Raw genomic sequence first — 24,887 nt, 5'->3', positions numbered from 1 at the left:
CCGGTAACTAGACGGTCTGTAGAAGATCCAACCCACGGTGGGCTGGCTCGGCCTGGCATCGTCCGGTGAGGAAGCTACCTGGGTCTAGGAGTGTGTGAACTCATCTTCCCTCCCCCTTTCCTCTCTGTGTGAGCCGCTGATAGTCTGATCATCTCACTGGATGCAACGAGAGTGAGCGGCGCCGTCTCTCTGAGACTAGCTGACGCTCTTTGCTGAAGGGAGGTGTAGAAGGGTCGTGGCCATCCTTGTTAGCCTCTCCTGTGTGAGTACCCTGTAAGGAGAGACCCTTAGTTTATGAGCCGCTAGCGCGGACAGGGCATCCTCCCAGTGTGTGTGATTGGAAAATGGGTGGGGGGCAGTCTAAGCATTCCCCCTCACCCCCTAAGGGTACCCCAGCAGATTACATGTATGTACATTATGGTCCTAGAACCTGCAGGTATTTAGAAATTGGAATCTTTACACGTGTGAAAATCCACCTAAACAATGCCCACTAGAAGGTACCTTCAATCTAGATAAGATCATACATCTCAGAGGAGCTTTTAATCATCAAAAAAGCCTCTGACACACAGTGGGGGCAATTTGTCTATTGAGGAAAAGGAACGGGTTAATTTGAAATTCAGCTTGGTCCAGAGATAAAGAGAAAGTTGCTCTGCGTTCAAGGTCAAAAATCAACACAGACCATGCTAAATACAAAGAAAAACTGTTTACGTCCCCAGATGGCTGTGAAAAAATATAGACAGAGGCAAACCAAAAGCAATACAAGTTACAGGACTGAGGTTACATTTGCAAAGCTTAACTGTCCAGTGAGATCCAACAGTCTGCCTTTGCGACCCTGGAGCCGGCATGGTTTTGGGATGCTGAAGAAGCCACAGGCAGCCGGCCTGGACTGGAATCTCTGAAAAGACGCCTCAGGAGACCCCAGGGTGTAAGAGAACAGCCCTCCCAAGAGTGGAAGCAAGTTGGAGATTCTGGACAAGCTGTATAAAGGATAATCTCCCGTCCACCTCTCCCCCTTCTCTGGACGTTATACACAGACGTGGCCAGTCTGGACATTCGTGTGTGAGTATGAAAGTGGCTTAGAGCTTGGGGCATTAATGTTTTTTTCCCTGAGTGATGTGGGAGCGTTTCCAACACTCTCTGTTGTTGGTTTATTATTTTATTAATGAAGCTTTAAAATTCAGTCATAATGCACACCAGCTATTTGTTTTGCCCTTGTTATTTTATGTTTGCTTTGCTTGGTATTGTTGGTGTTATATGTTGAGAATTGCATGATTAAAAGTGTGCCTACTCTCAGCCGCAGTAAGTCTGAGAATCGGAGGGGGGTTTAGCATTCCTCTCTCCACGCCGGTTGATCGGGAAGGGTGTCAGGTGGATCTACCCCCAGTCGTAGCAGGACTGGGCAATAGAGAAGTTGGAGAAAAGGGAAGAGTTGTGTACTTGGTAACTAGAATTGAGCAATTAATAGATCATGAACCAGGCAACAACTCAAACCTACACCCAGGGCAAGTTGCAAGCCTTGAGACAGGACTTCCAGGCAGAAAAGGAAGCACTAGCTAAGCAAGTACCGGTCCTTCAGGGACTTGTCAAAATTTAACCATTTGTGCTCAGCATACACCGTAACAGCAGTGTGTTTGCCAAAAGAGGAAATCAAATAGTTAAACGCCAATGGGTCATGCGTTTTTGCCCAGGTGGAAAGCCTCACGAGGGAGGACTCGGTAGCCTTGTGAGTAAGAATGTTTAATGGAAGAGACCAGGAAGGGTGGGGGCTAGTTGAGAAGCCCACCCTCCTAGCTAAATTGGTAGTGGAACAAGCCGGTGCCCATGGAAGGGACGGTTCAGCGAGAAAAGCAGGATCGGGCCCAAGCATGCAGGCAACAGATAGAGAGATTGGAAAACAGGTTGGAAACTTTGAGGGCATAGTGGAAGGAAAGGAGTAAGTAATTATAAGCATGGGGATTTCAAATCCTCAGGACAATCATTGGAATGGTAAAATCTGAGTTGATTGGGTGTCGTTTTGGGAGACAAGCAAATGATTTAAGAAAAGAGAGTGAGAAGTTAACTCTAATTGCTAGAGGGAATCAAGCAGTGAAACTTGGTAGGAATGTCTGTAAATAATCCAGGCAAGAGGTTATTTAAGTGGAATTATTTGACTATGAATAAGTTAGTCGAATTTGCTGAAGAACACTCCTGCTGTGTACAATCTGTATTTTATAAGTTTGAGATGAATTGGTATTGTTTAAAGTTGCAAAACCGAGAATACTTTTGCCAGACACAGGAAACTAGGGTTGTTTAATATGGTATTTAGCATTTAATCCTTAAGGTGACTTAATCCTTTACAAGATTTAAAATGTTTTAAATAAAGACCAAAAGTTGTGGCTGCAGCAGGGTAGTAAAAGCCAGGAGAATAAAAGATTTGAATTTGTTTTTGGGTAACAAAATAGCAGATAAAAGATCTGGTAAAGAGAGAGAAGGACAGTACCCCTTGCTCTGTGTGGTTGAGTTGTCACTTTACTAGGGGTGCATGGAGATTTTGTAAGCACAAAAGAAACAGTTACACCTTGTGTAGAAATTAATATGACTAGTGTTGTGGAAGTTGAATTATGGAGGAAATGTGCATTTTCCACAGAACATGTGCAGTGTATATTGTAGTAGGGGTAAAAGAAATGTAACCTTGCCATGCTATTTAATTAAAATCCTATTAGGCTCTAAGGAGCACTATAAGTAGTGTTTTCTTTCAGATCACTGTGTGTTTGAAAGCAGGAGTTAGAAGTAAAAGGCAATCAAAAGTCTGGGAAAGTTAATTGTGTCCCTTTTTAAGTAAGAATCTTTAAGCTGTTGTTATAACTATAAAGGGAAGGGTAACAGCCCTCCTGTGTACAATACTATAAAATCCCTCCTGGCCAGAGACTCCAAAATCCTTTTATCTTGTAAAGGGTTAAGAAGCTCAGATAACCTGGCTGACACCTGACCCAAAGGACCAATAAGGGGACAAGATACTTTCAAAACTTGGTGGGGGGAAGGCTTGTGTTTGTGCTCTTTGTTTGGGAGTTTGTTCGCTCTTGGGACTAAGAGGGACCAGACATCAATCCATACTCTCCAAATCTTTCTGAACAAGTCTCTCATATTTCAAACTTGTAAGTAACAGCCAGGCAAGGCGTGTTAGTTTTATCTTTGTTTTCTCAACTTGTAAATGTTCCTTTTGCTAGAGTGTTTATCTCTGTTTGCTGTAGCTTTGAACTTAAGGCTAGAGGGGGTTCCTCTGGACTCTTTGAAACTGATTACCCTGTAAAGTTATTTTCCATCCTGATTTTACAGAGATGATTTTTACCTTTTCTTTAATTAAAAGCCTTCTTTTTAAGAACCTGATTGATTTTTCCTTGTTTTAAGATCCAAGGGGTTGGATCTGGACTCACCAGGAACTTGTGGGGGAAAGGAGGGGGGATGGTTAAATTCTCCTTGTGTTAAGATCCAAGGGTTTGGATCGGTGTTCACCAGGAAATTGGTGAAGAAGTCTCTCAAAGCTACCCAGGGAAGGGAATTAGCACTTGGGAGTGGTGGCAGCAAAACCAGATCTAAGCTGGTAGTTAAGCTTAGAAGTTTTCATGCAGGCCCCCACATCTGTACCCTAAAGTTCAGAGTGGGGAAGAAACCTTGACAGCTGTGGATAGCTTTGGATCCAGAAGCAAGCCAGAAAGCATCTGTATTAATGCAAATTATCTAACTGATAAGGGTAGAAGCCACTAAAACCTGGGCTGCCTATGAAACAAATACAAGCAAATATGGGGTAATTCCTCTGTTTTGCCTGAAAATCAACAGGAGTATTTGTATATAAAGGAAATATTTTAAGCAATGACTGACTGCCCAGAAGGGGTAGACCTCTGTTTTTTGTCTTTCAGATAATCAGAGAAAACTGATGCCAGCTGAACAACATTCAGCGTACCATGCATTTACTGGCAAAATAGGAATTATGTTCTGTGTTCTATGTCCTGTTTTGTGGTGTTTGTCTCGTGGCCAGAATTGTTGTGTTTAATATTTTCATAGGGCAGTCTAGTTCAAAATTAAATAGAAGGATTAAATAAAAAAAGCAGATACTTGTTTTATTCAACTTGGAATACAAAGGGTTTGGATAAATCATGATATACTAAAGTCTAATACATTTGCTTAAGTAAGAAAAAGAAACTTTATTGGCCAGCTCTTTTAATTGAAAAAATTGTTGTTAAAATTTGCATACCAACAGTCTTTGGAAGCAAGGACATGAAAGGTTAACCCACTCCCCATATTGCCCATGGGATCCTTCTGGCTACCTCAGATTTCTAGCCAGAGGGCTGGGGAGGGAGGGAAGCTATTGGACACCAGAGGTTGTACCGAGTGGACTCCTCAAAAGTGGGTGTGCTTGTCCTGGCTTGTTGCTCCAAAGCTCTGTATATAAGTTATTTTACTGGAAGGGTGTATATGGCATACATTGAATAATAAGACTAAAGTACTGTCATGGAAAAAGTCACCCACGCATTGATTTTAGTTCACAGGCTCAAGCCTGAGGCTAGTTTATTGCAATACATACCAACGTGTTGGGATGACAGTCCGAAAACTGTCATACCCAGCAGCAGCTCGCGGGCTGCTTTATTCCGTCAAACCGCAAGCATATTACAAATAATACGTCATTTATGCGAAAATAAGAGTAGGAGTCTGTTCCTTTTTCCCGGTAGCTTCCTCATTACTTACGAGAATTGGGTGCCTATTGGGTGGGGGGTTTCTTGGTGGTTTTGACATGGGTGGTACTTGGCACCAGTTGGGGTGTTGTTTTTCGTCAGGGTACATATTGTTCTCCGGGGGGGATTTACAGGACGCCCAAAGATGATATATGATTGGCTGATGGCAGGTAGCTGACCTTTACTAGAAGCAATTTCTTCATATAAGCCGTTACTATATTTCATCAATTAGCAGTTACCATGTTTTTCCATCAACCAGTTGTTATCATGTTGCTAAGGCCTTTTGCATGGCTTCCTTCCCCTCCCTCCTCTGGTCATGGCCCATGACCGTATTTGGCAGGGGATTGCACAGCCCAGTTTAGTTCAGGTTCTGGCCTGTAGTGCCTTACGTAAAGGCCGTCTGTGTAGTCAGCTTCTGTCAGAGGGCCTGAATTTGGGCCTTCGGTGTTACTCTGGTTGTCATTAAGACTACCTAGTTCTTTTTCCCCATAGTACTGTATAATGGCAATGTGTATGTGTTCATTGTTGGGAAAAGGTGTATGAGTGAAGAGTGGAAGTTTCCTTTGTAGGTTAAAAGAAACCAAGAAGGGGAGAAGGAAAAAGAACAGAATGAGTTAACTGGGGGAAAAAAATAGCTAGCAAGCTCAGTCCAAAGATAAGACGCTGGCCCCATTCAAGGACACTGCTTACAGCTAAGACTTGGCTGACAACCAAGAAAAGGGGGGGCTTGAATGAGCCCAAGCAGCTGTAAAATCTGCAAAACACTGCCAGGCATTAATGAAATGTGTTAGGTGTCTTTTCTCACAGGTAGAAGAAGTGCTACCCAAAGACCCCAGCAGCCCTGCCATTTATTGAAACCAGGAGACTGAGTCTACATAAAGTCCATCAATGAAAGACTGCTTTGGCTCCATGCTGGAAGGGCCCTTTCCAAGTCCTGTTAACCACCAACACTGCTGTGAAGTGCCAAGGACTGCCTACCTGGACCCATGCTTCTCACTGAAAAAAGACCCCTCCACCTCAGGAGGATTCTCTGACTGATGATAAGCCTATTTCTCTTTCTAGCTCTGCTGTGCCTTCTGGACAGCAGGAGAAAAAAAGACAAGGTGAAGTGCTAGTAACCTCTCCCTTGTCCACTGATAGACCTACTGTGCCTTTAGATTTTTCTAGAAGAAGCAAAACCATTATGGGGTGATGTGCTAGTAACCTCTCCCCGTATGATGCTGAACCACGACTGTTTCAGGAAAAGAGAAGAAGGAACACTCGCTCCATTGAAACCACCAAAGTCCAGGGATTCCTGACTACAAAAGATATTAAGAACTGACCCTGGTGAAGAAACAAAGAATTATACACTGGCAGGAAGAAACTTGTGGGACCCATGCTTGGGAATGTGGTATTGATTTGATTTTGGGGTTTATTCTACAGGCTGCACCCTGTGTTTTGGGTAAGTCCTTCAGCATGTATTGCCCTCCCTAATTGGATTTTAAATGACAAGTACCAAAGGCACCTTGTTGCCACTGCCCCTGCCATCTCCTCCATTACACTATTACCCCTGTAACACATCCAGATACAGACAATGATATCCCATGTACAGCGAACAATTGAGTGGAAAACAAATGGATCAGTGGAGATGATGTCTGTTCCTGGAACTTGCACTGTGTTAAATGAGAGAGGCCCTTATTGTTATTTGGTCACCCAATTAGTGAATAATCAAACAAATACCCAAAGAGTTTGTTCTGCCACTGGAAATTTTACCTGCATAGAAATTATTCCAGTGACTAATAATGTTACCTGTACCTTATTGCAATACCCCTCCTCTTATGCCATTAATATTAAAGCCTCCCAGAAGTACATAAAGGTGTTTAACCAACAGATATGGTACAGTACTACACCAAAGAGAGATGTATTAGGATATCGATGGACTGTGATTAATACTACATTAGGGACTGTTAAATTTACATTGCCCTTATCCAGTTTCCAGATCACCTCTACATACCCAAATTGCTCACAGGGAGCTGCCATTAGATTAGCACAACAGAGGGCTTGGGTTATTTCCTCTAGAAAGAAGAGAGACTTGACCGGATCCCTGTGGGATGGGGCCAATAGTGCAGCAGCAGTTTGGAATATTTTTAGAAGCCAAGAACATGATGAGAAATTGGGGCAACTAGAGAAGGCCACTGGCCTTAGTTCTGGGGCACAGCTAACCCAGGTACAGCCTGGAGTTGGTGAGTTACATGTTATTTCCGCCCTTAGTTCTATGACCCAGAAGTTGCTGACAGAGATGGTATTGAATATCACTGAGGCTGGGAAGGCATTGCAGTGGGATCTAGCATGTTCAGAAATTCAGGATTTCCTGAATGACCAGCTAATGGCTATTCAGAATGATCTTGAGCATCAGGCTTGGCTCACTGCCCTTACAGACACATCAGGAGTACCATCTGATCTGTGGCCATGGAGACTTATTTGGAGATTTTCTGGGTGGATGTGCGGATGTTCACAGTGCTCCTTCCAAGCATATGGACCGGTTGAGGGTGTGGGTTCCCACATACCAAATCCTGCCGGGTCCAAGGGGAGGATGCATGTGGGATTGGGTAATTCACCGAGACATTTTCAAGCTAATTTTAAAAAAATTAAAAAAGAATTAATGGAGATATCCTATCTCCTAGAACTGGAAGGGACCTTGAAAGGTCATCAAGTCCAGCCCCCTGCCTTCACTAGCAGGACCAAGTACTGATTTTGCCTGAGATCCACTAAGTGGCCCCCTCAAGGGCTGAACTCATAACCCTGGGTTTAGCAGGCCAATGCTCAAACCACTGAGCTATCCCTCAAGTTCTGCTTCTCTTCAAGGGAAGGGAAGCTGGATGAGCTGTGCCGTCTTGCCCAGTGATGCATGTGCTCAGACCCTGCCTTTCTGTACTTCTAGGATGAGGGTGTGTTAAAGCCACCACACTGCAAGATATACATTTTAATCTCACCACCGCTGCAGGCAATCATATTATTTACTGGTCTGCAGACAGAATTGTGCAAGTAGCCCTTAGGTTCCAGATACCCTTTAATTGGACCAGCTTAGTACCTGATCGATTTCAAAATTTGCTTTCACTGTTACCAGAGGTTCAGAGAATCTCTGAAATACAAGGGCAAATTCACATGCTTCAAAATATATATCAAGTTGAAAAGTATGCCTTTCATACAGCTTATAGAGTGTCTACTTTATGTACTAAGTATGATGTATTGTGCTTTATAACTAAAACTGTACAACAACCCCATCATATTATTGCTATGGGAATGTTATTGCTTGTATTGCTATTAGTTAGTTTAGGATTATGTTATTATTGTTGTAAAGGACGTACTAATAGTAATACCTTTCATGTTCATGCTAATCATGCATTGTCATTACATCCAATCAAAACCCCTAAGGTTGAAGCATCTGATGTAGAATCTGAAATCCAAGACTTAATGCAAATAGAGATTTAAGAATGTTTGTTGTACTAGTAGTACAAAATGGGGGAGGTATGGAAGCAGAGAAAGAACTGAAAGGAAGGGGATTGTAATGCATGACAGTTTGTTAGCAAGAGTCAGGCTAGCTGTAACCCTAATAATGCAAGATTTGTAAAAGCGAGGATTGTGTGAGGCGAGTGGGAAAGAACTGTGTGAGAAGTTGTTGCGACCTTGTGTAGATAAGATGGAATGTAGACTAGAGTCTAAATAAGTGAGAAAAATAAGTTATCAGGATGACCTATGTATAAACAAAATGCAGCTGTTGCTCATTATTGTCTGTAACAAAAGGTATAAATGCTTGCTGTAATTGTTTACCTGTAGAGAGACCTGCCTAGGAGGGGGAGACCCTGTGTCCTAGTGCACTCTCTCCCTCTACACAATTGCTTGAGAAAATAAAGTATCTGACTTTGCTGCACCCAACCAAAAGAGTGAGAATTGGGTTTTTCTCCAACACTTCCTTAGTTGCCTCTTTTCCAAGCTGAAAAGTCCCAGTCTTATCTCTCCTCATACAGAAGCCATTCTATACCCCTAATAATTTTTGTTGCCCTTTTCTGAACTTTTTCCAATTCCAATATGTCTTTTTTGAGATGTGGAGACCACATCTGCATGCAGTATTCAAGGTGTGGGCATACCATGGATTTATATAGAGGCAACGTGATATTTTCTGTCTTATTATCTATCCCTTTCTTGATGATTCCCAACATTCTGTTCACTTTTTTGACTGCCACTGCACCTTGAGTGGATAATTTTAGGGAACTATCCACAATGACTCCAAGATCTTTCTTGAGTGGTAACAGCTAATTTAGACCCCATCATTGTATATGTATAGTTAGGATTATGTTTTCCAATATGCATTACTTTGCATTTATCAACATTAAATTTCATCTGCCATTTTGTTGCCCAGTCACCTAGTTTTGTGAGATCCTTATGTAGCTCTTCGTAGTCTGCCTGGGACTTAACTACCTTGAGTAGTTTTGTATCATCTGCAAATTTTGCCACCTCACTATTTACCCCTTTTTCCAGATCATTTATGAATATGTTAAATAGGACTGGGCCCAGTACAGATCCCTGGGGAACTCTGTTATTTACCTCTCTCCATTCTGAAAACTGACCATTTATTCCTACCCTTTGTTTCCTATCTTTTAATCAGTTACCAATCCATGAGAGAACCTTCCCTCTTATCCCATGACTGCTTATTTTGCTTAAGAGCCTTTGGTGAGGGACCTTGTCAAAGGCTTTCTGAAAATCTAAATACAGTATATCCACTGGATCTCCTTTGTCCACATGCTTGTTGACCCCCTCAAAGAATTCTAGTAGATTGGTGAGGCATGATTTCCCTTTACAAAAACCACATTGACTATTTCCCAACAAATTATGTTCATCTATGTGTCTGACAATTTTGTTCTTTATGATAGTTTCAACTGATTTGCCCGGTACTGAAGTGAGGCTTACCGGCCTGTAGTTGCCAGGGTCACATCTGGAGCCCTTTTTAAAAATTGGCGTCACATTAGCTATCCTCCAGTCATTTGGTACAGAAGCAGATTTAAATGATAGGTTACAGATGACAGTTAGTAGTTCTGCAATTTCACATTTGAGTTCCTTCAGAACTCTTGGGTGAATACCATCAGGTCCTGGAGACTTATTTCTGTTTAGTTTATCAATTTGTTCCAAAACCTCTGTGACGGGTTGCATCACAGAACCCCCCTTGGGAGCTGCCACCCGATGTGCCAAGACTACTTCTACCCCTGCCTTCCCTGCCAGCTCGGGATCCCAGCACCCTGTCTTGCTGAGCCAGACACTCCCATCTGCTCCAACAAAGACCCAGGGTCTGAATTAATTGCCCCAAAGCTGCAGGTTTACCTGAAAGAAGCTAACAGAAGTGTTCCTGTCTTTAACACTCAGATGCCCAACTCCCAATGGGGTCTAAACCCAAATAAATCCATTTTACCCTGCATAAAGCTTATGCAGGGTAAACTCATGAATTGTTCACCTTCTATATCACTGATAGAGAGATATGCATGCTGTTTGCTCCCCCAGGTATTAATACATATTCTGGGTTAATTAATAAGTAAAAAGTGATTTTATTAAATACAGAAAGCAGGATTTAAGTGGTTCCAAGTAGTAACAGATAGAACAAAGTAAGGGTATGTCTACACTACGGGATTACTCCGAATTTACAGAATTCGATTTTTGGCAACCAATTGTATAAAGTCGAGTGCATGCGGCCACACTAAGCACATTAATTTGGTGGTGTGCGTCCATGTACCGAGGCTAGCGTCAACTTCCAGAGCGTTGCACTGTGGGTAGCTATCCCATAGCTACCCCATAGTTCCCACAGTCTCCCCCGCTCATTGGAATTCTGGGTTGAGATCCCAATGCTTGATGGGGCAAAAAACACTGTCACTGGTGGTTCTGGGTATAGCCTCATCCCTCCCGCCATGAAAGCAATGGCAGACAACCATTTCGCGCCTTTTTTCCTGGGTGAACTGTGCAGACGCCATACCCTGGCAAACATGGAGCCCGCTCAGCTCAAGACAGCAGTCATGAACATTGTAAACACCTAGCGCATTATCATGCAGTTTATGCTGAACCAGGACCTGAAAAACCAGGTGAGGAGGAGGTGGCTACAGCAGCGCGGCAACGAGACTGATGAGGACATGGACACAGAATTCTCTCAAACCGTGGTCCCCAGCACTTTGGAGATCATGCTGTTAATGGGGCAGGTTATAGCCTTGGAACGCTGATTCTGGTCCCGGGAAACAAGCACAGACTGGTGGGACCACATAGTGTTGCAGGTCTGGGATGATTCCCAGTGGCCGCGTAACTTTCGCATGCGTAAGGGCACTTTCATGGAACTTTGTGACTTGCTTTCCCCTGCCCTGAAGCGCCAGAATACCACGATGAGAGCAACCTTCACAGTTGAGAAGTGAGAAGTGAGAAGCAACGCCAGACAGCTACCGGTCAGTCGGGAATCAATTTGGAGTGGGTAAATCTACTGTGGGGGCTGCTGTGATGCAAGTAGCCAAAGCAATCACTGAGCTGCTGCTACGAAAGGTAGTGACTCTGGGAAATGTGCAGGTCATAGTGGATGGCTTTGCTGCAATGGTATTCCCTGTGGTGGGGCGATAGATGGAACCCATATCCCTATCTTGGCATCAGAGCACCAGGGCAGCCAGTACATAAACCGCAAGGGGTACTTTTCAATGGTTGAAATACGGGAATTTAATTAAGGGGACAGAGGTGGCCGTTCCTACTGGGCTGTTTGCCTGTGGCTGAAAAGAAATCTTTCCTTGCAGTTAGCTAAGCGGTGGGGGGCATTGGCGCTGAGCTTTTCGCGTTTGGCTAACAGGGATCTTCCCTGATACCAGCAATGTGGTGGGGGGAGGAGTAAAGCGATCATCCCAGAGAATTGGATGGGGGGGGTGTTAGTTTGGTTTCTGCTGCTGCACCTTAACAGGAAAACCGCAGCACTCAACTGGCTTTGCTTGGTATGTGGGAAAGGAGGGCGCTGCTTTTATGAAGGTTGCAGAAGCCGGAAGACAATGGCTTACCATGGCTGCATGCAAGCCGAATTCTGTTGCCTGGACCTGCATCTGTGATCTCTAACACCAAAGCCGCAGGCACTCAATATAAGATGCAAAATGCAACCTTGTACCGAAATCACATGTGCTATGTAATGTGAATAGTGTTGTTCACCGTGAAAGAGTATAAGCATTGTTCTGTAAAGTGTATCTTTTTAAATACTTCTCTCCCTTTTTTTCCTCCCTCCCTCAGCTGCAAATTTTTCAAGCCTCCCTCCTCCGTCCACGGTCAGGGGTCGGGTAGTGGTGGCGGCTCCCCCTAGAATTGCATGCAGCTCAGCGTAGAAGCAGCATCTCTGCGGCTCTGCACCGGACCTTCCATTTGCTTCTTTGGTTTTTTGGTAGGCTTGTCTGAACTCCTTAACTTTCACGCTGCACTGATCTGAGTCCCTATTGTGGCCTCTCCATCATGCCCTTGGAGATTTTTTCAAATGTTTTGACATTTCGTCTTTTGGAATGTAGTTCTGCTAGCACGGAATCCTCTCCCCATATAGTGATCAGATCCAGTACCTTCCGTACAGTCCATGCTGGTGCTCTTTTTCGATTCTCGGCCTGCATGGTTACCTGTGCTGATGAGCTCTGCGTGGTCTCCTGTGCTCTCCACGCTGGGCAAACAGGAAATGAAATTCAAAAGTTCGCGGGGCTTTTCCTGTCTACCTGGCCAGTGCATCCGAGTTCAGATTGCTTTCCAGGGTGGTCACAATGGTGCACTGTGGGATAGCTCCCGGAGGCCAATACTGTCGAATTTCGTCCACACTAACCCTAATTCGAACCGGCAATGTCAATTTCAGCGCTACTCCCCTTGTAGGAGAGGAGTACAGAAATCGATTTTAAGAGCCCTTTATGTCGAAGTAAATGGCTTCATTGTGTGGATGGGTGCAGGGTTAATTTGATTTAACGCTGCTAAATTCGACCTAATCTCATAGTGTAGATCAGGCCTAAGTCACCAAGCAAAATAAACTAAAACGCACAAATCTATGTCTAATCAAACTGAATACAGATAATCTCACCCTCAGAGATGCTTCAGTAAGTCTTTTCCTCAGACTGGACACCTTCCAGGCCTGGGCACAATTCTTTCCCCTGGTACAGCTCTTGTTCCAGCTCAGGTGGTAGCTAGGGGATTCTTCATGATAGCTCCAAAGACACCAGGTTAAAGATGGATTCCAGGTCAGGTGACATGATCACATGTCACTGCAAGACTTCATTGCTCACTTGCCAGCAGACACGTATACAGGAAGATTTACAGGTAAACACAGCCATCTGCAGACAATTGTCCTGGTTAATGGGAGTCATTAAGATTCCAAACCACCATTAATGGCCCACACTTTGCATAATTACAATAGGCCCTCAGAGTTATATTTCATATTTCTAGTTTCAGATACAAGAGTGGTACATTTATACAAATAGGATGACCACACTCAGTAGATTATAAGCTTTGTAATGATACCTTACAAGAGACCTTCTGCATGAAGCATATTCCAATTACATTATATTCATTCATTAGCATATTTTTATAAAACCATATAGACTGCACGTCACAACCTCCTCTAATGACACCTCAGTTTGGGATCGTTCCTCAGATCTGTCACCCAAAAAGAATGGCTCAAGTTTGGGAATCTCCCTCATCCTCAACAGTGAAGACCGATGCAAAGAATTTATTTAGTTTCTCCACAATGGCCTTATCGTCTTTGAGTGCTCCTTTAGCATCTCAATCCTCCAGTGGCCCCACTGGTTGTTTAGCAGGCTTTCTGCTTCTGATGTATTTAAAAATTTTTTTTGCTATTACTTTTGGAGTCTTTGACTAGCTGGTCTTTCTAATTATATTTTTACACTTCATTTGCCAGAGTTTATGCTCTTTTCTATTTTCTTCATTAGGATTTATCTTCCACTTTTTGAAGGATGCCTTTTTGCCTCTCACTGCTTCTTTTACTTTGTTGTTTAACCACGGTGGCTCTTTTTTGGTTCTCTTACTATGTTTTTTATATTGGGGTATACATTTAAGCTGAGCCTCTATTATGGTGTCTTTAAAAAGTTTCCACGCAGCTTGCAGGGGTTTTACTTTTGGCACCGTACCTTTTAATTTCTGTTTCACTAACCTCCTCATTTTTGTGTAGTTCCCCTTTCTGAAATTAAATGCTACAGTGTGGCATTTTCCCCACCACAGGGATGTTAAATGTAATTATATTATGGTCACTATTACCAAGTGGTCCAGCTATATTCACCTCTTGAACCTGATCCTGTGCTCCACTTAGGACTAAATGAAGCCGTACACCGGCCAGGCTGACAGCACCAAGGAACAATTCAATTACCGGCTCAATGGGTCCAGAATATGCTTTTGGTAGATTGAAGGGGCACTGGCATTGTTTACTGAACAGAGAAATATCCCAATGGTTAGAGCTGCCTGCTATGTCCTGCATAGTGTCTGTGAAGCAAAGGGGGGGAAGTTTCTGCTGGGGTGGAGTGGCTGTCTGCTGAATTTGAACAGCCAGATACAGGGCTATTAGAAGAGCTCAGCGCGGAGCTATATGGCTCAGGGAGGCTTTGGAAGACCATTTTAACAGCGAGCCACAGTAGTGTGTGTTGCTGTAGTGTGCTCTACCTGGCTGTTGGGATTCCCTCTGAGACCTTTTCCATTCGGCTTATCCAGAACTCCTTGTCCAGTACTAGGAGAACACGTCCTTCAGTTCTCTGGGATCCAAAACACTCAGGTTCCTTTATTTGGCACCCCTAATGCCAGGGCCTGCATGGAAGCGCCCAGCTGGCTCCTGTTCCTGGAGAGAGGTGTTACCGCTGTGTGGTCAGATGATTTCTCAGCCTCACAGTGCCACGAGCCACGACTGCATGGTCAGGCACTCTCCGTTCACTCATGGGGATCGGGGGAAGTTTCCCAAAGGGAAGACAACAGTTTCATTTTTGCAACCCCTGACCATCTGCACCTCATGGGCATTGAGGAGGGCAGTGCTATGCTGTGTCCAGTTGCTGCCCTTTCCCTGGCCCGGGGGCCTCATGCCATAGAGGAGAAGGGGGACTACGCCAGCGGCGTTCGTGCCATGTCATACAGAAAGATCTGAGGCACAGCAGTGGATCCTGTCCCCCAGGAAAGCCCCATAGGGAGAGTGGAGCTGGCATCAGCCAGGCAGTGAGCCAGGAGTCGGACTCTTTGTTGGAGGGGCCCCTGGTCTGCCGGAGAGCCTTGGTGGAGCAAAGCCCCTGGGAATGAATCACCAGCACTAGGCCATGCCACAACACATCCCAGTGTGGGAGGGCATGGAGAATGAGAGCGTCTGACAGCCCACAGCCCCTGCTCCTCCCCAGAGACACCCCTCACCTCAGCCTGCCAGCACCCTGCCTCACACTCCCAGCCACGCCGACAGGCTAGGCATCCCAACCCACCCACCATAACACTCACCCCTGGCTGGGGAAGGCTGGCCTCCCTGGTGGGGCAGAGCTGCGTGATTGTCCTAGTGGGGAGAGTGTCCCTGGGGTGGGAGCAGAGGGCATGTACTGTTAAATGTGTTCTCGTTTCATAGATTCACAGACTCCAAGGCCAGAAGGGACCACTGTGATCATCTAGTCTAGCCCTCCATATAACAGCCCTGTCACAGGGTCCACTCACTGCTAGCAGTGCCTCCTGCTGGTCACTCCAGCTATTTGCTCTTTGCAGGTGCTGCAACCTGCTCTCACCGTCTTTTCACTTGTCCTGTGATGCCCTGTGGCCCCTCTGGAGCTGCAGCGTCCTCTTTGTGGCTTGGCCCTTCGGCCAGGTTGGCATCGCTATGGCCCTCCCCTTCCAGGGTACCAAAGTCTTCCAAGCTAAACTGTGCCAGGCAGCCTGCTCGTCACTGCCTGGCCTGTGCCACTTCCCCAGTGACTGGCAGGGGAACCTGGGCCCTCCCGCTACTCCAGGTTCCAGTCCAGTGCCCTCTCATCTGCAGCCAAGGTCTGCCCTGCCCCATGTCTTGCTGCTTTTCCTCTAAGCCTTTCCTACCAGTCTGGCTCTCCCTACCTCCCTGGGTTTGCCAGTCCAACCTCCCTCCTCCCAGGGAGTACCTGTGGGCTCCCTCGCACTTTAGCCCCAATCACATCTCTGTATTTCCATGCAGCCTCCTTCAGCGCTACAGACCCCCGTTCCTGCCCAGCTGAGCCGCATTTAATCAATCCCTCCCCCTCTCCTGGGCAGCACAAGAGGTGTGATTAGGCTGCTGAGAGGCAGGTGCCCAAGGAGTTGACTACTGCAGGGAGCACCTTGGGGAGCATCTCAGGGCAGCCAGGCTCAGCAGCAGGGGCCAGCTCCAGGGGGCAGCGGCAGCCGGCGCCAGGCTCCTTCAGGGCAGAGGCAGGAGCGTGTCAGGCGCAGCTTTGAGCTGTGCTGCCTGCCCTGCCTGGGGTGTGCCTGGCAATGCAGAGGCAGCCTGGCTCTGGGAGCAGGGCAGGGAGGGCTGCCGGGCAGCCAGCCAGCGCCCTGGTTCCCACAGCGTGAAGAGCCAGGAGTGGGCCAGGTGGCTCCCCCCAGCTTCCAGTCCGCCGGCTCCTGGTAGGAGGTGATGGTTTTTAAACTGTGTGGTGCACCCCCTAGGGTGCCACAAAATCGGTGGGGAGCGACATGACTCCATGTGCCCCTCCACATTCCACCTCTAAGGGGAGCAAATATTCTTGCTCTCCCTGGGCTCTAAACTGCTCGGTTAGGGCTCTGTTCAAACAGCAAATCAAAGGACACGGGGGGGAGCTCCCCAGTCATTCTGGATTTGCAGCTCTCTCACCCTCATTTCCATGGAAAGCAGAACGCTGCCAGGAAGCAGCTGATACTAACCCCCTGTTGCTGGGTTGGGCATGGGAACGCCCCCTGACTGCGGCTGCCTTTATAGAGCCCGGCTCCTGGTGTGCTGCTGCTTGTGCCACTCCCCGGAGCTAGCATGTCACCCATGCCCAAGGCGGCCTTCGTAGGCATGCTCCTCTTCTGCCTGTGCCCCGGGCACCGAACAGGTAAGCAGCAAAGGGCGTGCAGAGTCCCTGCGGGCAGATTGCAGAGGGCATTCACCCAAGGACTCTTAGCTGTGTCTTTTCCCATGCAGCCCTGCGGGCCCAGGCAGTCCACGTGCCCACGAGGTGCATGTGCTTGAAGTTCCAAGAGAAGGTTAATCCCAGATTCATAATGGATTTCCAGATCATTGAGAAGGGAGCCCACTGCCACCGCCATGAGATCATGTGAGTAGCGTCTGGCTGCTGTGCCAGCCAGAGTCCTCGCTTACCCCCCTCCCCGCCCCCGGTGGGCTGTGATCCAGGCTTTCTTGGTTGAGAGAACCTGCCGTAGCCATGGCCATCCTCTGGCCAGGTGTCTCTGTTACCAGCAGAAGCCTTCCAGCTGCGTTACCCTTCTCTGGGGCCTCTCCTCCCCTGCCCAGGGCAAAAGCATCTGGCCGTCCTCCTTCCCTGCCTATGTCTCCCCACACCCAGCTACCACAGGGCTCAGCCTCTCTGCTTTCCCAGGGAAGGAAGACCGTGAGCAGGCTCCCTGAGTCCCAGCACCAGGCTTCAGGGAAGTTTCACCTGGGCCGGTGTGACTCACATCTCCCTGTGGAGGTGGGTTGGGGGGGGGCCTTCCTCTGCCCCACTCCCAGTCACTTATCTGATTGTAGACAGGAAGGTGAACAGCCTTTCTTTTGTGCTACAGGCCAGGGGGGAAACCTCTCCTTCTCTCCACTAGCCAAGCTATTTACATTGCCACTGTCCTGGCTTCCTTGGTTCACACCTTGTTTGGCTGTTGCAGGAACAGGCACTGAACTTTGTCTTAAAATGTGTTCTCGTTTGCCTGGTGTAAATGTGGCGTGACTCTCCAGATCAGAATCAGGCCCATGATACTCGTCTGCCTGACAGCAAGACCCCAGCTCCAGTCCAGGCCCCAGGGGCACCACCAGGGCACTGGGCACTGCAGGGGACCAAACACACCTGCTTGTCTTCCAGATTAACCGTGAAGCAATGGACAGGCCCGAGAGAAACGTGCCTTGACTCATCCAGGAGGCAAGGGAAGAATCTGCTGCACTGCTGGAAGAGGTCAGTGCTCGGAGAAATGGGCCCTGGCCCCTGTTGGCAACTGCCAGCACCTGCTCCCCAGGCTGGCCCTTCGCTGTGTGCAATGGCAGCACTGGGCCAGATTGCGATGCTGGCTGCACAGCTGCCTGGGCTGCAGGGAGGGCAGTGGGGTCACTGCAAGCTGCTGCCAGTGTACAGAGATCAGAGCTTGGCCTGTTTGGTTTGTCCCTCTGGGTCCCAGTGGCTGAGAGGCCCTTGGTCCTGCTCTGAAGGAGCCTCCTTCTCTTACAGACACCAGAAGGACCCCAGGAAGCAGCGCCACTGCATGAAAAGGGGGCAGTGACACAGGACCAGGGCAAAGCAGTGAGCACGATGCACAGGTAAGGCCACGCTCTGGGATCCAGGGGCAGGCCTCCCGGGGCTCCCCCTGCATGGGGCCTAGCTGCGGCCACGCGAGATGAAGCAGGGAGAACTCCCCGCCCAGCTCGTGGCCCACAGCAGGACTTTGATCCACAGCCTGTCAGCCCAGGCTGCTCTCGCAGTGAGGTGACAAGTGAGTGCGGCCTGGCCAGGCCAGGGTGGGGCTGGGCCAAGATGTGGGACTGCACACCTTGGGTTTGCCATACTCTTCCTCCGCAGTCGAGGCTTATGAGCAGGGTATCCATTATGCAGAGGTATGAGCCAGAACCTAGGGTTGCCAACTTTCTAATTGCACAAAACTGAACACCCTTGCCCGGCCCCTTTCCCTTCCCTTCCCCTTCTTTGAGGCCCCGCCCTCACTCACTCCAGCACCCGTCCCTCCATCACTCACTTTTCCCCACCCTCACTCACTTTCACTGCAGGAGCAGGCTCAGGGCTGGGGCAGGGGGTTGGGGTGTGCGAGAGGATGTAGACTCCCGCTGGGGGTGTGGGCTCTGCGGTGGGGCCAGGGATGATGGGTTTGGGGTGCAGGAAGGAACTCTGGGCTGGGACTGAGGGGTTTGGAGTGTGGGAAGGGGCTCAGGGCTTGGGCAGAGGGTTGGGGTGTGGGAGGGCGTGCGGGGGTGAGGTCTCTGGGAGGGAGTTTGGGTGCAGGAGTGGGTTCCGACCTGGGCCAGGAGGTTGGGTGGGGGTGCAGGGTCTGGGAGGGAGTTAGGGTGCGGAAGGAGGTTCCAACCTGGGGCAGGGGATTTGGTGTGTGGGCTCTGGCTGGGTGGCGCTTATCTCAGGCTCCCTGCCTGCCCTGGCTTGGGGCGGTTCCCGGAAGCAGCTGGCATGCTTGGCCCCTATGCAGAGGCACGGCCAGGTGGCTCTGTGTGGTGCACGCTGCCTGTGCCTGCAGGCACCACCCCCGCAGCTCCCATTGGCCATGGTTCCCAGCAGGGCCGGTGCAAGGACGTTTCGTGCCCTAGGCGAAACTTCCACCTTGCGCCCCGCCCCCGGAGCTAACCCCGCCCACTGCCCCCCCCCGTGGCAGCTAACCACGCCCACCCGCTCCTCCCACCCGAGGAGCCCCCCCCCCATGGCAGCAACCCCACTCGCCACGGCAGCTAACCCCCCCACCCGGGGAGTCCCCCCTTGCAGGAGCTACCCCCCCCTTGCAAGTCCCTCCTCCATGGCAGATAACCCGGCCCGAGGAGCCCCCCCCATGGAAGGTAACCCCGCGCCCCCCCTCCACAGCAGCTAACACTGCCCCCCTCCACAGCAGCTAACCCCGTCCCCCTCCACGGCAGCTAACACCGCCCGGGGAGCCCCCCCGTGGAAGCTAACCCCACCCCCCTCCACAGCAGCTAACCCCGCCTGGGGAGCCCGCCCCAGCTCTCCTCCGCTGAGCATGCCGGCGCTGGTCTAATTCTCCTCCCCTCCCAGGCTTGCGGCGCCGATTGGAGGAGAATTAGAGCGGGGGCTGTGTGCTCAGCAGAGGAGGCAGGGTGGAGGTGATCTGGGGCGGGGAGCGGTTCCCCTGTGCGCCCCCCCCCCCGTTACTACAGGCGGCCCTCCCCGCGCCCCCCCGCCCCAGCTCTCCTCCACTCTATCTCCTCGCCTGAGTGGGCTTTTAGGCGCCCTCAACCACTAGGCGCCCTAGGCAGCCGCCTAGTTTGCCTAAGTGGTTGCACGGGCCCTGGTTCCCGGGGCCAATGGGAGCTGCGGAGCCGACGCTTGGGGCGGGAGCACCACGTGGAGCTTCCCTGATCGCCCACGCACCTAGGGACCGCAGGGACATGCTGGCCACTTCCGGAGAGCTGCGTGGAGCCAGGGCGGGTAGGGAGCCTGCCGTAGCCTTGCTGTGCTGCCAACCAGACTTTTAATGGCTTGGTCAGCAGTGCTGACCGGAGCTGCCTGGGTCCCATTTCGACCGGGCGTTCCACACCATGCTCCCAATGGCTAACGGGAAGAGTGGAAAGCTCCACCCTCGCAGTGGCTGGGAGAAAGCAAAGGCCACGGCCACCCTCTTTCCCAGAGATTGAAAGCTGAGAAAGTTTAGGGCTCTTTCCCTTGGGCAGGAACAATCCCAGACAGCCCTTATCTCTGCAGGCATGTTGTATAAGTTAAACTGTAAACCTGCTTCCCCCTTTCAGACTAGCTTTTCCGCCCCCGGCCCCTCCAATGGGACATCTGCAGGATCAGTTACAGTTACATGTGACGTAGCACAGGTCGCTGCCACCCCATGAACCTGTGCCCAGCCCATGCTGCTCAGCCCAGCCCCACTGCAGTTGTGACACCTCGGGAAGATAGGTGCATTATTTCTTGTTTGTGCTGTTGGCACCATATTGGCCCCAGGATATGACAGAGACGAGGCGGAGGAGGTGATCTCTTTTATTGGACCAGTTTCTGTGGGTGAGAGAGACAAGCTTTTTGAGCCACGCTCAGCTCTTCTCCAGGTGTGGAGAGTGGTGTCCTACAACAAGGGTACGTCTATACTTACCTCCGGGTCCGGCGGTAAGCAATCGATCTTCTGGGATCGCTTTATTGCGTCTTGTCTAGACGTCCCAGAAGTGCTCGCTGTCGACGCCGGTACTCCTGCTCGGCGAGAGGAGTACGCGGAGTCGACGGGGGAGACTGCCTGCCGCGTGTGGACCCGCGGTAAGTTCGAACTAAGATAGTTCGACTTCAGCTACGTGAATAACATAGCTGAAGTTGCGTATCTTAGTTCGAAGTGGGGGTTTAATGTGGACCAGCCCCAAGTGTGAAGCCATTATGAGCCACAGTCTGTCCCACCTTCAGGGCCGGCTCCAGGCACCAGCATTCCAAGCAGGTGCTTGGGGCGGCAATCTGCAAGGGGCGGCAGTCTGTGTGTTTTTTGCCGCCCTGAGCAGCGCGCTGAATTGCTGCTGTGGACGGCGGGGACAGTCCGTGTGCCGTTAGGGCGGCACGCGCGTTTCTGCAGCGGTGGCAATTTGGCAGCAGCTTCTATGTTCAGCTGCCAGCAGCGGCAATTCGGCGGCTTCTGTCTTCCGGCTGAAGACAGAAGCTGCCGCCGAATTGCCGCCGCGGCGGAAATGCGTGTGCCGCCCTAACAGCACACAGACTGCCCCCGCCAACTGCGGCGGCAATTCAGCACGCTGCTTGGGGCGGCAAAAACAGTAGAGCCGGCCCTGCCCACCTTGGTTTCCTTCCCCAGGCCTGAGGATACAGCTCTGTGACGCTTGACAGCTTGTCCCTTCCCCCACCACCAGAGACTGGTCCAATAAACCTTCTCTCTCGGTCAGTACTTATTCTGCCTACCAGCTGGCTCCTTGCCTCCACAGGAGGGTTGCAAAGGAACCAGGCAGGAAGGATAAAACAATAGCTCAGGGCCATACATCCCTCTCAAATGGACCAGCTCTGCAGAGAGGGTGGTTAGGGTGGGTGGTTTGAAACCTTTGCCAAGGACTACATCGATGAAGCTACTTGATTCTCAGTGGGAAACATCCCTGCCAACAGGGGCCCTGCAGCCTCGAGCTGGCACCAGGGCTGCGCGGCCAGCGCTGAGGAGAGAGAGCTGTTAATGGTGCCACTGGCAGACGGAGGGGGCACTGGTTGGCTCGGCTGGGAGTTGATAGACACAGAGTCCAGGGGCCGCAAGGCTGACCCAGAGATTTATGGACGGAGAGCCAGGCGCTGCAGGGGTAACTTGGTGCCCAGAGAGAACAGGGCTGGAGGGGAATGCCCAGTACAGGGAAGGCACTAGACAAATGGGTCTCTGTTGTTTTTAAACCTACCTTGCTAAGCTCTGATCACCTTTTGGGCAAATATATCACACTGGGTTTTGGATTCTGTCATGACTGCAAACTTCCTGAGCGCAGGCCCCTGGGAGAGCAGGCAGGCAGGGTCCAGGCCTGGCTGGAGCTGCTTGGAGTTGCAGGTGGTGCCCTGGGAGTTGGCACCCAGAGAGCCAGTGGGCGAGTAGCTGGGTGGCAGGAACCCGCCCCAAAGAGAAGTAGAGCCATGGCTGGGTGAGAGCGTTCGGGGACTGCAGTCCCCCTGCTTGGCGCTCACCGCCGAGTCTCACAGCGGAGAACTTAGCAGACACCAGTTCCATCGCTGGCCACAGCCAGGGATGGGGATGAATTGGATTGAAATTGCCCCTATTTGCAGGACCTGCTCTGCAAACCCACAATGCAAGAGACACTGCGCCACCTTGTGGCCTTGCTGTGCCGCTGCACAGCACACGGGATCCAAACCCCCTTGCTTGGGAAACTCCTGATTAATACTGTGATATTAATCACTCAGTGGTGCAAGCTCCTCTGGAACTTGGTGGGCAGGGCTGGGAGGGACCAGGGAAGGGCAGCGAGGATGATCAGGGCCTGGAAAAAACCCTGATGGAGAGAGATTGAAAGGCTGGGCTTGTTACCCTAGAGAGGAGACCAAGGAAAGGGATGTGATAAAAGTATATCAAATAATCGGTGGGACCCAGAAGGAAGGTCAGGGTGTCTGTTCTCCCTGTCTCTTCACACCACAACAAGGGGACATTTAAGAGCTCTGAAAGGTGGGAAATTCTGAACTAATGGTTCTTCACACAGTGGGTAGTTAGCCTGTGGGACTCACTGCCACAGGATTTTGTTGCCGCCAAAAACAGCACGAGTCAAAGCCAGATTGGGCATTTATATGGAGACCAAGCCTAGCCAGAATGAGTGTGACAGGGCACCCTCTGCTCCCGTCTTCTTGGCTTCACACGCAAGCTGCTCAGGGACCTTCCTTCTGTAGCTCCCAGTGTCTGGTTTGTTTCCAGTGCTTCACCTCCTGACCTTTTCCGTACTTCTGTAGCCAGGCTGTTTCTGGAGCCATTAGGTGTAACTACCCCTTCTCCCAAAGCCTGGGGGTGGGAAGCTGTCTCTCCACACTGCTAGCTCCCTTTATCCGGCCCAGCTAGCCTTTCCCTTTGGGCGTCCTTCCTGTGCTCTGGGCTGGTGTGGGGTTGGGGCCAGAGGGAAGCCCTGGGCTGGTTTCGCTTGGCATGGCACTGGAGGCAGGGAAGATGGCTCTCTCGGCAGAACAAGGAGCTCCCGGTGTCACTCACTTCCCCTGGCCCCGAATCACCCGGTGTCACTGCACTGAGCTGGTTGGGAGGGAAACCAAGGCAAAGTTTATTCACAAAGAGCAGAGATGTGAATGATACCAAGCCGGGACAGATGCGCCGGGGCTGGTCACCACCAAACCAAACCCCACCCGCTTTCTGGTGACGAAAACGTCATTGAAGCCAGTTACTCTTTGCTGAACCAGTTTTCTTACTCACATCAAGGTACCGGCATCTCCAGCCCTGCAGACAAGGGGACCCGACTTTCACAGGCTCGCAGGGTGCTGCATCCTGTGGTCCCTCGGTGCCGGATGCTTTTTGCTTCTGCTTGTATTTCCCAAACCTCGCTGTTCTGTCACAGAGGCAAGCTGACCCACGGCTCTTCCATCCCCTCATGTTCATATGGATACGGGCTTCCATTGCTTTGACTCCATACTGCTCCGGTTCACTGGAGACAGGTCGACAGCCGCCTTTTTGGGGGCCAACTTTAAAGCAGCCCACCAGCAAGTGACTGTAATTCTGCACATGGTGTTAACACATTTCACAAGGACATTCATCCCCGGTGCATCACCAGCTTTCACAAAAGCCCTGCCTCACTCCTCTCCTACTACACCCCTACCGGATACAATTGGCTGATTCCATTGGTGATTCTTTGGGGTTCCAGCCCTCTGTTCTCCCCTGGGATGGCTGTGTGACATTGCACTCCATATGTTTTATGGAGATATGCTTATGAGTGTGAATATGATGTAAGTGGAGTATGCTTTCTGCAAAAGGTCTCTTGTAAGGTATCATAACAAAGATTATAATCTACTGAATATATTCCTCCTATTTGTATGCATGTATCATTCTTGTATCTGAAGCTAGAAATATGAAGTATAACTCTGAGGTCCTATTGTAATTATGCAAAGTGTGGGCCATTAATGGTGGTTTAGAATCTTGATGACTCCCCTTGACTAGGGCAATTAGTTGTAAATGGTTTATTTACCTGCAAGCCTTCCTGGGTACGTGTGGGCCAACCCAGGAAGAATGGAGACTAGGGGGGTCTTACAGTGACATGTGACCTTGTCACATGATACAGGAATCCATCTTAATCATTGTACTTTTCCATTGATGAGGCGGTGGTGGGGAAAAGCACAGACAAAAGATTACTGCCTTATACCAAAGCTCTAAAAGGGGGTGGAGAAGGACAAAAGGGGCTGCCAGTCATGAGAAAACCCCTGCTTACCACCTGAGATGCCTGCTGGATCTAACAAAGACTGTACCAGGGGAAAGGATTGGGCCCAGACTAGGAAGGAGTCTAGTCTGTGAGAGAAGCTTATTGGAGCATCTCCGAGGGTGAGATTTACCTGTATTCAGTTTCTTAATGTATTAGGCTTAGACTTGCGTGTTTTGTTTTATTTTGCTTTGTGACTTACTTTGTTTTGGCTGTTCTTACTTGAAACCATTTAAATCCGACTTTGTATACTTAATAAAATCACTTTTGTTTATTAATAAACCCAGAGTAAGTGATTAATTACTTGTGGAGCAAACAGCTGTGCATATCTCTCTATCAGTGCTATAGAGTATGGACAATTTACAAATTTACTCTGTATAAGC

The 24,887-nt window shown here is 49.5% G+C and overlaps 1 protein-coding gene and 1 long non-coding RNA gene across 2 annotated transcripts; both read left to right on the top strand.

The window, feature by feature from the left end:
• Positions 1-674: 674 nt before the first annotated feature.
• On the top strand, positions 675-8,624 carry LOC135972699 (uncharacterized). The gene is made up of 2 exons (XR_010589179.1): positions 675-1,059; positions 5,517-8,624. It is a non-coding gene; the product is annotated as an uncharacterized LOC135972699 (long non-coding RNA).
• Positions 8,625-16,321: 7,697 nt separating this feature from the next.
• LOC101942719 (interleukin-8-like) lies at positions 16,322-24,820 on the top strand. The gene is made up of 5 exons (XM_008177477.4): positions 16,322-16,768; positions 16,858-16,990; positions 17,747-17,836; positions 18,107-18,195; positions 23,517-24,820. Exons 1-4 carry the CDS (start codon positions 16,699-16,701, stop codon positions 18,156-18,158), a joined length of 345 nt encoding a protein of 114 aa, XP_008175699.2. The 5' UTR covers positions 16,322-16,698; the 3' UTR covers positions 18,159-18,195; positions 23,517-24,820.
• The last annotated feature ends 67 nt before the right edge of the window (positions 24,821-24,887 follow it).

The sequence above is a fragment of the Chrysemys picta genome, chromosome 7 (genome assembly GCF_011386835.1).
Source record: "Chrysemys picta bellii isolate R12L10 chromosome 7, ASM1138683v2, whole genome shotgun sequence".
Lineage (NCBI taxonomy): Eukaryota > Metazoa > Chordata > Testudines > Emydidae > Chrysemys > Chrysemys picta.
The sequence above is the reverse complement of the archived record's forward strand: the minus strand, read 5'-3'. Positions and strand labels throughout refer to the sequence as shown.